Raw genomic sequence first — 16,960 nt, forward strand, 5'->3', positions numbered from 1 at the left:
TCACAAAGTACCACTATCAAATGCCTATTAGGGCTACTACAAACAAAAAGCTTTATGTTAGGAAATAGTTTTGCACTTCATTCATATGCTCCAGTTTTTCAAGCAAGACATCGAAAAGTAGTAGTGCGAAATTTTTATAGAAATTTGGAATCGTCATATTCTTTCATAATTTAAGTGATGTCACCGTTTCTTCTCCTTCCTCATTCTAACAAACAATGTTGTCATCACTAATTCTGCATCTATTTCTGCCAGTGTCAGAGCTTATTCACCGGTTAACTTGACTAACTCTGCTGGAATCACCAGTTTAGTTATCCCGCGATTATTCTCGGGTTAGACATTATTACTTGTTCGTACAACGCGTTTTCTGCACTACTTCCAGAATAGACCTTAAATCAGCTGCTAGCCAGAGACTGTACAACTGGTCCTTGCTAGTATATCGATCTGGCCAAAAATATTCTGTCAAAATTTCATTTTCTTGGACACTCTGAGAACATAATACGTAATCTCTCTTACCTGTTATTCCTGGCAGTCATTTATTCACACTCTGGTAGTCTGAATCAATGGATTTTGCTGGTAATCATAACAATGCTCATCATTTGCAAATCCAATCAACCACATAATCAGACAGTGGTTGGCTTTCTTTCGTTCAGCTATACTCTGCTCAGCTCGTATAGCCCCTTTTGTCTGCAGGAAAGTCTATTTCTACATTTGACGAGGATTCCACTGACAGAGACATCACGTACACTATGCACGCATTTACAAATCAACTTATGATTCATTCAGAAATCAACTTAGAATGTGTTCAACAATGTTCAGAAACCATCAGGGACACGCTTCAAAGTCATACAAATAATCGATAGACCAACGTGCACTGGATGCTAGGCGCTTTGTGAAACAAGTTTTTTTTCCTCAAGAATATGAGTTGCCCCCCCCCCCCTCCCCCACATACACACTCCTACCTTGGGCACCCCAGTAAAATGTTTCTCAGTAGCACCTAGCCTGTAGCCACAAGCAGAAGAAGATATTACGCAACTGTGCATGCGCATGATCCCACTCGTAACTGCTCAAACAAATCTAATGTTAACAGTTGTGACATCATGCTCATTGGAGGCAATTTGTTGTTACGAAGTACTGCAGAGTCTTCCTAAAACCATTTTGCTGTTGGCAGACACTTGTATGAACACTGTGTTTAGTTGCTGTATATCGCATATTTCCTTTGCAATTTAAGTTTTATTTCAGTTTTTTTCTCATTCATGTTTTATTGCTGTATTATTATTCTGCAGTAGCAGGATACAGTAATATCCTGTGTCAGAGTATTGGTTCTTACCAGTCAAAATTACAAAAATTTAACTAAGAACAAAAACAATGAAAAATTCCCGGAATTCAAAAAAATTTTCAGGTTTTTCCCGGTTTTCTCCTGGATGAAAAAAATCCCGGATTTTTCCCAGATCTCCCGGTTGTACCAGGTCACAGACACCCTGAATCCAGCTGACAATCTATGTACAAAAGGACCTTTGCAGAATGAGTACAACATCCCACTTGCTTCACCAACTACTAATCGTGATTTCATGACAATCCCTTCTAATCGTAATTTCATTAGAATCCCTGCAAAGGAAATCTTTAATCTGAGTTAGCGAAACATTTTTAAGAAACAGTCTGTAGACATTATTTTCCTTTAACCAACAGCCAACAGAATGATTATGTCCACAACGAATAGCTATATGGAGGAGTGTACAACAACAGTTTCAGTAAATGTGATCCTTCATATATAGGATAAATAGATAAGTTATTTAAGACTAGATTTTGTGACATGTACTGAACAGAAAAAAGCAGAGTGGACACCACTCAGCATCCACAGAGCATTAAACGATAGGGGCCATCAGCCACCGACGTTAAGCAATTTAAAAACACTCCATTGGGGCAAAAGTGGATGAAAGCTGAACTTATTAGAAGAGATGAAAGTTGCTATACACTAAAGTGAACATAGTGGTACTCTTCTTAATGATCAGTTTGTTAGCAAGAGTCAGACATGTTATGATTTAATGATACCTGTCACATGGTCCCTCCATTGACTTAGCATTTTTATTCCATTAAGTTGTTTTATCATAGTCTTCTTGTAGTGTAACTTAAGAACTATTTGGTGTGTGCTATTGGTTCTGGACCTTCTGTTTATTGTCTTTTTGTATGGTGTACAGTGTATTTTAATCCCATGACCACCATGTAGGCAGTCAAATGTTAACATTTTTATTGCTCGGTATGAACATTCACTATAATTGTTTGATTTTTGAGCATGTATTTGATAGAGCAGTGTCATAGCATTCTGTCCCTCACAAAGACATATGTAATTTTTTAGATTTGTGAAAGTTTTATTGCAATTTTAGAGTTAGTTTACTTATTCAATTGTTCATGGTTGCTGCTTTTCTATGCTTTATCCATGTTGAACTTGCTGGCTAACTTATAATAATACCATCATTTACCACAATACTGTTTACCTAGTACACACAGTAAACCTCATAGTATTGCCACGATCTGGATGGCCCATGTTACGTGCTCCATAATTTTAATTTTCATTGCAGTTTAATGTAAGTTAATTACTCTTATCAAGTGTAGGTTATCAGCTCCATATTAGCTTTGTCCATAACTTAAGATACAAGTGCCATCAATTGTGCTTTTGATATATTAGCATGGTTATATGCAGCCATCTGGCGTTCAGTAATTCTACTGCCAATGCCAATTAGATGATCCAGCTGTTTAGCATTCAGGCCAGTTTGATTTATGCATGTCTCTGTGTTGTGACCTGGTTGCTGCTATAACAGTGCAAAGGTACTTGTAATTCTTTGTTGGTTTCCTTTAACAGTTTGTCTGACCTCAAACCCATTGTGGCTATGGATTGATTTCTGAAATTTTTTCATCTGTGTTCCCACAGTTCTTTTTAGTTATTCTGAAGACTAGATTTTCATCCACATGATTTTATGTGTATGTGGTTGACATAGAGCTTTGGTAGCTGGCACAGTTAACTTCATTTGACAGTTTTACATGAATGTGGTTTATGGTTTTAATTAAATTATTGGTGCAGCTTAGAACCACAACTTACAATGTTTATAGGATAGTTATTTAATTAGTATGCTTTTTTTCCTTTTAGATAATCTGATGATGCCTAACCACAGCTTAACATGTCATTTTTAAATAAAAATAACTTTGCAATTGTGACAGTTTTATTTTCAATATAATTAATTATGATTTAATGAAGCATGAATACCCAGAATTTGTGCCACCTCTTGCCTTCAAAGATTGGCATAAAACAGAAACAATATGCGTACAAATGTAAGATATAAATTATTTCACATAGACTAAAATGCATATACATGTCACTATACAATTGCACTTCATTACTGACAATGTTAATGCTGTGGCAATTAATAGATCATTAAGTTTTTATATATGATTGTCACAAATAATCACAGTAAGATATGATATGCAATATGTATAATCATAAGGGTATTAATCACTGGAATCATAGGGCAAACACTGATGTATGCAGACACACTTATCCTCTTTGGTTGACTTGTAAACATTAATTTATCACCTGTATAATCAGTAGTACATAGAGTGCCTCCAAGTGAAATCTAGAACCAGACTTAGTATATTGAAAAATGATTAGCAGTGCTTGGTATATTTTACTATTAACAATGCAATATATTTTACTTCTTGATGAGGTTGCTAACACTGTAGAAATGCGTTGTCTTTAAGTATTTTTATATGTATGAACACTGTCAGTCTTACTACTTTACAAGTGAGTATGTAACACATTATTCTGGGAGCTTGTGTGTGTGTGTGTGTGTGTGTGTGTGTGTGTGTGTGTGTGTGTGTGTGTACAGTTAAATATAAAAATATTTCCCTTCTTCTTTCCACTGGTCTACAGGATCCCTGATGATGATTTGAGGACTGAAACTGACTGTAATGAAGAAGTATTTATTAGCAGCTCTTGGCAGTGAATCATGATGCTTTTTTAAATGTTTATTCATATCTTTCACTTTAGTTTGTGAGAAGGAAAAATATTTAGCAGGTATCAAATTACGAAGTTCTGAGACATACCTGAAAGATGTTCTAAAACTAACTCCAGAGATAAGCCTTAGAAAGTGCTTCTGTATTCTGAAACACACTACCTGAAAGTTTAACTTACTAAAAAATTGGTTTTGTGATTCATTTGTACCTTCAAATGTAGCTGCACTAATGGGCTTAATTAATTCTAGGATGTGGGTTTTTCAACAGAGGTTGTTATCTAGCAGTCATTCTCAAAACTTAAGTTTCTATTTCTTGTATTTCACTGTTTGAGTATACATTTTTATAGCTTGAGGAGTTGTAAGCGAAGTAGTAGTTGTATATTTTATGTCTTGTCCAAATTGAATAATAATCCACATACCTTAAATAATTTACTGATATTTTCAAATATCTGTGTCTTTCTGGTAAGAGGTTTGGTATGACTGTTTATTACTATTCTTTTAGAATTGGCAGAAGTGATAAAATGTGCATCTCCTGAAATATGCAAGTGGAATATCATTCATATGAGTATGTATCAGAAACAACAGATGGCCCAAGACAGAACTTTGTGGTATACTATGCCATAATGCCTCTAGTCTTATGTTTACAAGAGCTGAAATTGGCTCCCTAATGTCTGTCCCCATCACTCACTGGTGAAACATAGTCAATCAAACATGACTGCTGCATGTAGTTATAATAGTATAACCATATATTCATATATGAGAGGAGCAAAATAATTTTGTGCAACTTATTTTCATTATTTACATGTTTACAGATGTTGGCATTATTTTTACACTGGGCCTGTAATAGGGGCACCAATATGAAGGAAAATCTCCAGAGACAACTATTATAAGGAAAGATGATTAAGGTCCATATTCTTGACAGGGGAATAGGTATAAGGAAATAAGATTAAGGTTTAATGTCCCATCAACAATGAGATTATTAAAAATAGAACATCAGCTCAGCCTGGGGAAGGATAAGGAAGTAAATCAGCAATCAGCTTAGCCCTTTTCAAAGGAATCATTCCAGTATTTTATTAAACCAATTTCTGGTAACAACAGGACTCTAAATTTAGATCACTGAGTGGGGCTTTAAACTGTTGCCCTCCTCAATATGGATGCTCCACCCACCCCCATCCCTGCCATGCACACAGACACACAGTATATGCTCATAATATACACTAAGTTTCAGTAATATTCCTCTTACAGCTTACATTTTTAAGGTGATAAAAGGAACATTGTGAACATAATGATACTCACTTTCGTGCAGCAGCAACTAAACTTGTGAATGACTTCTCCCATGCATACATCTTGATAACCTGGATTCCAGAAACTATCTCATTCATTATCCGTACCCTGTTATCTGTGCGAATTGCTGTCTTGTACCTGAATCTGGAAGTTAGTCTACCAAGATAACCTGTAGAATATTAAACACTGTGAATTTACTTTCAAATAAAAATCTTAAACAAAATTTTAAATTGGGTATTCCTTGGTAAAATTCACATAGAATCATGAACTTCATAATACAAGAACATAAATATCAATGAAATGTAAGTATTCACTACAATTAAGCAAGACAGAACAACTAGGAGTAACTCAAAAAGGAGATGCTATGCTGAGCTTCCAGGAGCTATGTTCCACTGTGCACTATAAATTAAGTGAAAGAATCAGATAACGGTAAATAGCTGACCAGGAATCACAAGAAAGTCACAATGATTTTTGCTTTTAATCTTTATGAAGTTATAGTTGGATCTTAAATATCTCATAATTTTTGTTAATGTGGTCATGTAGAAGTTACAGTTTAACAGAAATTATGAGATAAATTAAATCATGGTAACTCCAAGTAGGAATTCAACTATGTAGGAAAAGACTGCTATATACTGTAAAGAAGACTAAGTTGCTATCCAGCCCAATTAAAAGACACTTACATAAAGCTTTTGGCCACAGCCTTCATCAGCAAAACAGAAACACACACAAGCAAGCACACCTCCTGCACACACGACCACCAACTACACTGTCTCAGGTTGGAATGCCTTATAAATTAATGTAAATAAAACAGAAAGAAACTTCCACATGGGAAAAATATATTAAAAACAAAGATTCCAAGACTTACCAAGCGGGAAAGCGCCGGCAGACAGGCACATGAACAAAACACACAAACAAGCCACTTCCTCATCCCCTCAAACCCAGAACCTCTCACAGAAGAACACCAAAAGTGCCCCACTTGTAACAGAATACTTCCCGGGACTGGATCAGACCTTGAATGTGGCTCTCCAGCAGGGATACGACTTCCTAAAATCCTGCCCCGAAATGAGATCCATCCTTCATGAAATCCTCCCCACTCCACCAAGAGTGTCTTTCTGCCGTCCACCTAACCTTCGTAACCTCTTGGTTCATCCCTATGAAATCCCCAAACCACCTCCCCTACCCTCTGGCTCCTACCCTTGCAACCGCCCCCGGTGTAAAACCTGTCCTATGCACCCTCCCACCACCACCTACTCCAGTCCTGTAACCCGGAAGGTGTACACGATCAAAGGGAGAGCCACATGTGAAAGCACCCACGTGATTTACCAACTGACCTGCCTGCACTGTGATGCTTTCTATGTGGGAATGACCAGCAACAAACTGTCCATTCGCATGAATGGACACAGGCAGACAGTGTTTGTTGGTAATGAAGATCACCCTGTGGCTAAACATGCCTTGATGCACGGCCAGCACATCTTGGCACAGTGTTACACCGTCAGAGTTATCTGGATACTTCCCACCAACACCAACCTATCCGAACTCCGGAGATGGGAACTCGCCCTTCAGTATATCCTCTCTTCTCGATATCCGCCAGGCCTCAACCTCCGCTAATTTCAAGTTGCCGCCACTCATACCTCACCTGTCTTTCAACAACTTCTTTGCCTCTGTACTTCCGCCTCGACTGACATCTCTGCCCTTACTCTTTGCCTTTAAATATGTCTGCTTGTGTCTGTGTATGTGCGGATGGATATGTGTGTGTGTGTGCGAGTGTACACCTGTCCTTTTTTTCCCCTAAGGGAAGTCTTTCCGCTCCCGGGATTGGAATGACTCCTTACCCTCTCCCTTAAAACCCACATCCTTTCATTTTTCCCTCTCCTTCCTTCCTTCCTGACGAAGCAACTGCCAGTTACGTAATTCTGTGTGTGTGTTTGTGTGTTTTGTTCATGTGCCTGTCTGCCGGCGCTTTCCCGCTTATAAATTAATGAGTTATAAAAGAAGACAAAGGAATTAGTTAAAGTACTTAACCTTTTTGGATTAACTTGTTTATTATCATGTTTCCTTCAAGACCGAGCCTTTACCAGGGCCATGAAATACTTTGATCTGTATGAAAGTATACATGGGTAAGTCTATTTAGAAAACAACAGTGAAGTTGCCAAAGGTACATGGTTAAAGTCAGTGGCAGGCATAAAATGTCATCTGAAATCATACCAGATGCTTTCTCAGAAAATTAATTTGAACAGTTAGTTCAGGATCCCATTCAAAGTGCAAATGATTGCTAAAGCATACTTGACCTCTTGGTAAAAATACTCCTGAGCAAACAGGGAGCATTATGAGAGATACAGGGATTAGTGACCACGATGTCATTGCAACAAGACTGAATACCTTAACATCCAAATCCACCAAAAATAAACGCAAAACATATATATTCAAAGAAGGAGATGAAATTTTGTGCTGCTTTTCTAAGAGGCATTCTCCACTCCCTTCACTTGACTATGTAAGCTCAAGCCAGCTATGGTTTAAATTGAAAGAAATAGTATCAATGGCAATTGACAGATGTACACTAAGTAAATTAATGAGGGATGGTACTGATTGCCCATAGCACACAAAACAGGTCAGAACACTGTTGCAGAAGCAACAAGAAAAGTATGCCAGATTTAAAAGACCACAAAATCCCCACGAGTTTTTTTTTTTTTTTTTTTTTTTTAATAATCATTTTCTAAATGTTGTGGATATAGTAGGATCCAGTTGTTTATTAGAAGATGCTAGGCTGTTAATGGAAGAGGCAATACCTATGCAATTTGATGCAATTGAAATCTCACACACTTCTCCCTCTGAAATTAAGAAAATAATAAACTTGCTTAAAAGCAAAAACTCACATGGAATTGATGGCATTTCCAGCAAAATACTAAAAGCTTGTTCTCAACAGATAAGTAAGATTCTCAGCCACCTGTTTAATAGCTCTCTGGAACAGGGCATTTTCTGTGATAGACTAAAATATGCTATTGTTATACCTTTGCATAAAAAAGAGGATAGATCTGATGTCAACAATTACTGTCCAATCTCCCTTCTAACAGCTTTATCCAAAATTTTTGAGAAAGTAATGTTTTCAAGAGTAGCTTCACATATATGTAAAAATGAAGTACTAACAAAATGTCAGTTTGGTTTCCAGAAAGGTTTTTCAACAGAAAATGCCATATATGCTTTCACCAATCAAATTTTGAATGATCTGAATAATCGAACACCACCCATTGGGATTTTATGTGATCTCTCAAAGTCTTTTGATTGTTAAATCAAGAAATTCTGCTAGACAAGCTCAAGTATTATGGCATGAATGGGACAGTGCACAAATGGTTTCATTTGTACCTAACTGGAAGAGTGCAGAAAGTTGAAATAAACAGTTCTCATAACCTGCAAAGATCAGCACATTCCTCAAACTAGGGAACTATCAAGAATGGGGTTCCACAAGGGTTGTTCTTGGGTCCTTTCTCGTTCTTAATATATATTAATGACTTGCCACACTATATTCATGAAGAGGCAAAGTTAGTTCTCTTTGCTGATAATACAAGTATAGTAATCACACCTGACAAACAAGAATTAACTGATGAAATTCTCAATCATGTCTTTCAGAAAATTACTAAGTGGTTCCTTGTAAACGGACTCTCACTGAATTTTGATAAGACACAGTACATACAGTTCTGTACAGTAAATGGTAGGATGCCATTAATAAATATAGACCTTAATCAGAAGCATATAGCAAATACATGCTACCTTGTCACCGACTCACGGTATATGAAAATACTCCATATTACATGGCTCTGAAGATCAGAAATAAGATAAGGTCAATATTTGGGGAATTCACATTGGAGACCATTGACGCATACCTAAAAAGCAAATGTTATAATAGTCTAGAAGAATTTCTAAATGAATAAAAAGCAATGTTATAGTTTAGAAGAATTTATAAATAGGAATAGTGAGTAAAGATGCAAGTACAAATGGTATACTTTTGAAGCCGTATAGATACAAAGTATACACGTCCACTGTATATTCATCTTTACATATAGAATTATGTGACGGTTTGTACCCCGTTCAGTACATCCATACTTCATATTGGTGTGTGAAGGCTATAGTAGTGATTCAATGAGTTATGAAAAGATTTGAAATATAATGTTGTATTTTTATTATAATAAGCAATGTATGTATGATGTATTTAGTGTAGCATATAAAATACTGTAACAACTTAGGTTAAAGACTGACAAGTCACCAATGTTCTCAATTGAATGATTATAAAAACATGTTATGTGACAATAAAGTATCTTATCTTATCTTATCTTATGGCATCATATTTTGGGGTAATTCATCACTGAGGAATAAAGTATTTATTGCACAAAAGCGTGTAATCAGAATAATAGCTGGAGTCCACCCAAGATCATCCTGCAGACATTTATTTAAGGATCTATGGATATTCACAGTAGCTTCTCAGTATATATACTCTCTTATGAAATTTGTTATTAACAACCAAACCCAATTCAAAAGTAATAGCAGTGTACATAACTACAATACTAGGTGAAAGGATGATCTTCACTATTCAAGATTAAATCTAACTTTGGCACACAAAGGGGTGAATTAGACTGCCACTAAAGTCTTTGGTCACTTACCAAATAGTATCAAAAGTCTGACAGATAACCAACAAGAATTTAAGAAGAAATTAAAAGAATTTCTGAATGACAACTCCTTCTACTCTATAGAGGAATTTTTAGATAAAAATTAAGAAAAAAAGAAAAAAAACAAAAAAATTTTAAAAAAAGTTGTTGTATTAACTTAATTATGTTGTTAAATTAACTTAATTATTTCATGTATTGGAAAATTTGACTCGTTCCACATCATTACGAAATATCGTATTCATGATCCATGGAACTAGTATCAATCTAAGCTAATCTGGCAAAGTATCACAGAAGCTTGCAATTCCACAATTTGAATGAAGAACGGCTTCCATCATGACAAACTTAGACACAGGTATTCTCAGTGTAGTGAAACATCTTAAATCACTAAGAAACGAAAAGGTCTCTTGTCCAGATAGTATGACTGTTAGGAACCTTTCAGAGTATTCTGAAACAATTGCTCCTTACTTACCAATTACATGTAACTGATGCTAGTCAAATGATCCATAACTAAACCCTGGAAAGTTCCACAGGTCACACCAACAGTAAAGAAAGGGAATAGGAGTAATTTGCTGTATTACTGACCAATATCATTGATGTCAATTCACCACAAAATTTTGGAACATATACTGTGTTCAAAAATTATGAATTACTTCCGTGGAAACAATCTATTAAGATGTGTTCAGTACATATTCAAAACATGACGTTCTCAGGTGATACAAACAGCTATTCATTCTCAGGAAGTAATGAGTGCCATCAATAGGGGTCTCTAATTGATTCTATGGTTTTAGATTTCCAGGTTTTTGACACCATTTCTCACTAGCAACATCTCATAAAATTGCTTACCTACAGAGTTTTGTCTTATTATGTGACTGGGTTGACGATTTTCTGTCAGAAAGGTCATAGTTCACAGTAACTGAAAGAAAGTCATTGAGTAAAACAGAAGTAATATCTGGCATTCCATAAGGAAGTGTTAATTGAAGTGGCCCACCAGAGATGGTGTCACCAAATGTATTCTTCATTTGGTTTTCTAACATCAAACAAGAGAGTGATACAAAAATTGGACATTGACCCTGAACCAAAGGCTGAGCAGTCACATTCAATGTCATCTATACTGTGAGAACAACTGACACTAATTGTATACGGCAGAATCTTTGAATTGGTATACGCAACAGCCTGATTGGCTAATTTTATTGACAATTAACTTGAAAATAGCACAATGTACTGATCTTTTCCCTTAAGCACAACCTATCCTGTAACACCTTTACAAGCTTTTCAGACTATTTCTGACCACCCAGTGTAAATGATTTAAAAGACAATCTGAGCAGCCCTCTCAGATTGTTTGCAGGCGATGATGTCATTTATCATCTTGTAAAGCCATCAGATGATAAAAGCCATTTGCAAAATTATTTAAACAAGGTGCCTGAATAGAGCAAAAAGTGGCTAGTGACTCTGAGTAACAACAAATGTGAAGTCATGCACATGAATATTAAAAGAAAGCCACAAAATTTTAGTTACATGATAAATCTCACAAGTCCAACACCTTTGAATTCAACCAATACTTCAGGTTACAATTATGAATAACTTAAATTGGGATGGTCACATAAATAATGTTGTGGGAAAAGCAAACCTTAGACTGTGATTTATTGGCAAAACACTTAGCAAATGCAACAGTTCTACTAACAAGACTGCCTCTACTACACTCGTCCATCCTCATCTGAGTATTGCTGTGCAATGATCGATGGAGGACATTGAAAAAGTTCAAAGAATGGTAGCTTGTTTTGTATAATTGCACACGAGTGTTTTGTAGATTAGGCTATGGTCCATCCAGAATGCAGCTTAACAGCTCATGAATCCAAGTTGCTGATAAGAATAATATACTGAAGAACAGAAAATAAAATTGAGGATCTGTTAGATGAGGGGCAGTTTGTCGTACGAAAGGTAAAAGCACCAGAGAGACAATTCTGATGTTACGGTTGATAAAGGGAGTAAGACTAAAGAAAAGTCAAGACACGTTCATAGAATTTATCAACCTAGAAAAAGCATATGACAATGTCAAATAGTGCAAGAAGTTAGAATTCTGAGGAGAATAGGGGTAAGCTAAAGGGAGAGATGGGCAATATGCAACATACCCAAGAGCAAAGAGGAAAAAATAAGAATGAGAGATCAAGAACATAGTGCTCAGGTAAAAGGGTGTAAGACAGGGAAGTAATCTTTTGCCCCTACTGTTCAATCTACATATTGAAGAAGGAGTAATGGAAATAGAAGAAATGTTCAAGAGTGGAATCAAAATTCACAGTAAAAGGACATCAGTGGTAAGATTTGCTGATGACATTTCTGTCCTCAGTGAAAGTGAAGAACAATTAGAAGATCTGCTGGATGGAATGAATGGTCTACTGATTACAGAATATGGATTGAGAGTAAATCAGAGAAAGATGAAAGTAATGAGAAGTAGCAGAAATGAGAATGGCAAGAAACTTAAGAGTAGGATCAATGCTCTTGAAATAGTTGAAGTTAAGGCATCCTGCTACCTAGGCAGTAAACTAGCCCCCTGAAAGATGGAGCAAGGTGGACATCAAAAGCAAACTAGCACTGGCAAAAAGGGCATTCCTCTCCAAGAGAAGTCTAATAGTATCAAACATAGGTGTTAATTTGAGAAAGAAATTTCTCAGAATGTATGTTTCGAGAACAGAATTCTATGGTAGTGAAACATGGACTGTGAGACAACAAGAACAGAAAAGAATCAAAGCATTCGAAATGCAGTGCTACACACAAATGTTGAAAATTAGTTGGCCTGATAAGTTAGTGTCCACTCACTCATGAATGAGACAGGAACTGAAATTGAGGGTAGGAAAGGAAAAACTGAAATGTTTAACTCTGTTTTCCAATGTTCCTTTACAAAGGAAAACACAGGAGAACTTTCCAGATTTAATCCTCATACACTGAAAACACGAGTGAAATAAATATTAGGGTCAGTGGTGTCGATGGTGTCGAAAAACAGCTGAAATTGTTTAAACTGAACAAAGTTCCAGGGCCTGAAGGGATCTTTATTAGATTCTATATTGAATTTGCAGTTAAGTTAGCTCATCTCCTAACTATAATCTATTCTAGAGCCCTCAAACAAATAGCTCTGGCAAGCAGTTGGAAGAAAGTACAGGTTACACGCAGTTACAAGAAGTGCAGAGATCCACAAAATTACCACTCTGTACCTTGACATTGATTTGTTGTAGAATCTTAGAATATATTCTGAGCTCAAACGTAATGAGACATCTCAAAAGCACTGATCACGTGAAATCCAACTCATATTTTTGTCACATGACACAATGAAAGCTTTGGATCAAGGCAGTCAGGTAGATGTAGTATTTCTTGATTTCTGAAAAACATGTGACTCAGTGCCACATCTATGTTTATTGTCAAAAAGTATGATCATATGGTGTATCAACTGAAATTTGTGACTGGAATGGGGATTTATTGGTAGGGAGGGCACAGCAGGTTATCTTGAATATAGAGTCATCGTCAGATGCAGAAGTAACTTTGGATGTGCCCCAGGGAAGTGTGTTGAGACCACAGCTGTTCATGTTGAATATTAATAACCTTGCTGACAATACTAATAGTGACGTTATCTATAATGAAGTACTGTCTAAAATAAGCAGCATAAATAGTCAGAACTTGATAAAACTTCAATGCAGTGTGAAGATTAGCAACTTGCTTTAAATTTTCAAAAATGGAAAACTGTGCACGTCACCCAACAAAAAGGGGTAATATCCTATGACTATAATATCAGTGAGCCACAGTTGGAATTGGCTGTCTCCTACTACCTGGGTGTAATACTCTGTAGTGATATACAATGGAATGATCTCACAGGCTCAGTTGTGGATAAAGCAGGTGGTAGACTTTGATTTATTGGTAGAATCATGGGAAATTCAATCAGTCTACAAAGCAGATTGCTTACAAATCACTTGTGTGACCAGTTCTAGAACATTGCTCAAGTGTTTGGGACCCACATCAAACAGTGGTGGGAAACCTCAAGGAGAGGGCGCTGAAGATATCTTGAGCTACCTTTACTTTTACTGTAGTAAAAAATAATCAAGTCACATGCAAAGTTTAAGAGAGTTTTATTTAAACTGATTATACACATATACAAGACAATGTCATCTTATGACATAAAAAAGTTACAATTGTGGTTCTCTTCATAAATGATTAATTCTATGTACCTATTCTTCCTGGCAAACTGGTTAATTACATTGTCAATAGGAGATGTGCTATGTGTTAGCTATCTGTTTGCCAAACAGAAATGTACAAAGTACAATGACGTGGATGTGCATGCTACATAGGAAAGTACAACTATTTGATAACTCGATTCAGTCGAGTCGACTGATGAAAGAAATAAACAAATAGCATGCGGGCTGACTGGCGGGGGCAGCGTGGGTGGCAATGTGGGTGGCCCCGCAAGGAGGGTGGTGTGCACCCCTCATATATATCTGCCACTGGTATCAAATAGGACTAACAGAGAATTCTGAACGTACACGAAGAAGGGCAGCACAAATGGTCACAGGCTGGTTTGACCTGTGGGAGAGTGTCACAGAGATGTTGAAAGAACTGAAATGGCAGATTCTTGAAGACAGAAGTATACTGTCATGAGCAATTCTACTAACACAGTTTCAAGAATCAGCTTTAAATGATGACTCTACAAATATACTACAATCCTCACACAGGGATTGAGAGGTGAAGACTAGAATAATTAGTGCAGGCACAGAGGCATTCATATAATCATTCTTCCTGCATTCCATACGTGAATGGAACTGAAAGAAACCCTAATAAAGGATACAACAGTTTGCAGAGTATATATGCTGATGTAGATGTAGAGTGCCACAGATGTGACACACGAGTTGGGGTGGCAATCATTAAAACAAAGGCATTATTCATTGGGGCAGGATCTGCTCATGAAATTTCTATCACCAACTTTCCCCTCTGAATATGAAAATATTTTGTTAGCACCAGCCTACATAAGGAGATATGATGATCATAATAAAATAAGAGAACAGAGTGATTTAACTGTTCATTTTTCTTGCACACTGTTCAAAGGTGGAACAGTAAAAAAATAGATTGAAGATGGTTCAATGGAACCTCTGCCAGGCACGTAATTGTAAACTGCAGAGTTTTCATGAAGATGTAAATGTAGATGAAGAAGAAAGGATAGAAAATGTACATATGGTATATGTACATTTAAAAAAATCCTTTGATCAATATGTTGTGAAAAAATAATACAATAAATTATTTCTTGCTACAAATTTTAGTTTGAATGAGTATTTATACACAAAGGTTTATATAACAGGCAGTATTCTCATCTTTAGACATTATGATTTTGAGAATGATATTTTGTTTGCTGCATTGAGACTTTATAATTGCTTGCAAAGCATTTCACCATAAGTGGCAGCATGCTGGGAATCCACCACCCCCAGAAAAGTTACCATTCAAATGGTCATGGCTGTAAAAGGCAGCCATATATATCAATACATGTAACATAAATTGTATACTTCAAAAAAATACAAAAAATTCTCTTTTGGTTTACTGCTATATTTTGGCTAAGTAGTTTCCCACTGCTTACTGTTCAGGTTATCAAGTGGGCTAAAACCATATCATCTACAGAAGAACATGTAATTATCTGGATAAAGCACAGTCATGAAATTAAATTGTAAAAGGCACATGCCTCCGGAAAACACAGATCTTATGGAAAAGTAACAATGGAGGAAAAGTTGGTCAAAAAGGTCTAAGACTACCACTAAATTTAGAATAGAGAAACTTCAGAATATAGCTCTCACACTTCAATCTTTCTATGGCTTCCATTGCCTTAGAGTAATGATTTCCCAATGACTGATTACCAGAAAGTGGCCAACAATGCAAGAATCTGCAATAGGATTCCAGCTGGACAATCACCAAATGCATGTGCAAATTTTATACAATTCTTACTAGAGAATAACTGATAAGTATCTGACAATACAAACAATGGAAATTCAAGGATGGAAATGATAAACAAAAATGAGGAAAGATAACCAATCACCTGTAGCTAATCAGCAAGTGATCCACTGACATACCTAACAGTGTAGGCTTTATTAATTTTTGTACACCTTACTTGTCTATTTGATGCAAACACTATGCCATAGACAACTAAACACACTCAAATATCTTGGCCATGGATTACAAGTGTATATGCATCAACAGATGAGTGGTTGTCTCTCCCCAATTTTGTTCACTGTAAATATATGAAGCAGAGATTAGAAAGACAGAAATAATAAACAAGCGCAGATATAATTTTTGGGCATCCAAATGAACCACCAGTGGCAATGCAATAAGTACACTGACCACTCACATAATTAACCATAACATGCACCTCACTGGGGGCTGTTTCCTATTAGCAAGTAAAGCTGTTACTGTGTGTTGCATATTTCTTTTCTCTGCTGTCTTACAGAATATGACTTACAGATATATTTTGCCATTATCATATTTCCTTACTAACCTTGTAAAGGAATAAACAGCAAAACACAAATAATACCACCAAATGCTGCTACTCCAATTTTTGTCCATATGAAGTACGTTATGATAGCTGTTTCTATGGGTCCAATCCACAAGTAATGTCCAAGTATAAACATCATATCAAACCTATTGACATCGTTAGCCATTAGATTTACCACTTGTCCGATGGTAGTTTGTGCCAAAGCAGTCTTGTTAAGCTTCAGTGCCTACAAAATACCAAATAAAACAAAAATTGTAAGCAGCTGTGCATAATGGCAGTGGCAACATATATTAAGTTAGATGTTTTTGCACAAAACTGTTACTTTCATTTGTATTCATTTACTTCAATTTATCCATTGCTCTCAAGCAGAACAAATACAGTTTAAAACACCAGGAGACAGGATGCGCATAGTTACATCAGTGCATATGTGAATAATTTAACATAATGTGGAACAAAGGAAAATCAATTGTTGGATAAGGATAAGAAGAAAAAGTATTGACATG

General features: G+C 36.2%; 1 protein-coding gene across 2 annotated transcripts in view; it reads right to left on the minus strand.

Annotated features, from left to right (window-relative positions):
• The window catches only part of LOC126334856 (probable multidrug resistance-associated protein lethal(2)03659), a 276,184-nt gene that overhangs the window by 189,707 nt on the left and 69,517 nt on the right, over nt 1–16,960 (minus strand). For both annotated transcript variants that reach the window (XM_049997525.1, XM_049997526.1), the window contains 2 exons: nt 16,461–16,683; nt 5,301–5,457 (listed from right to left, as the gene is read on the minus strand). In XM_049997525.1, the coding sequence (XP_049853482.1) occupies nt 5,301–5,457; nt 16,461–16,683 (380 nt within the window). The remainder of the gene's footprint in view (nt 1–5,300; nt 5,458–16,460; nt 16,684–16,960) is intronic.

The sequence above is a fragment of the Schistocerca gregaria genome, chromosome 2 (assembly GCF_023897955.1).
Source record: "Schistocerca gregaria isolate iqSchGreg1 chromosome 2, iqSchGreg1.2, whole genome shotgun sequence".
NCBI lineage: Eukaryota > Metazoa > Arthropoda > Insecta > Orthoptera > Acrididae > Schistocerca > Schistocerca gregaria.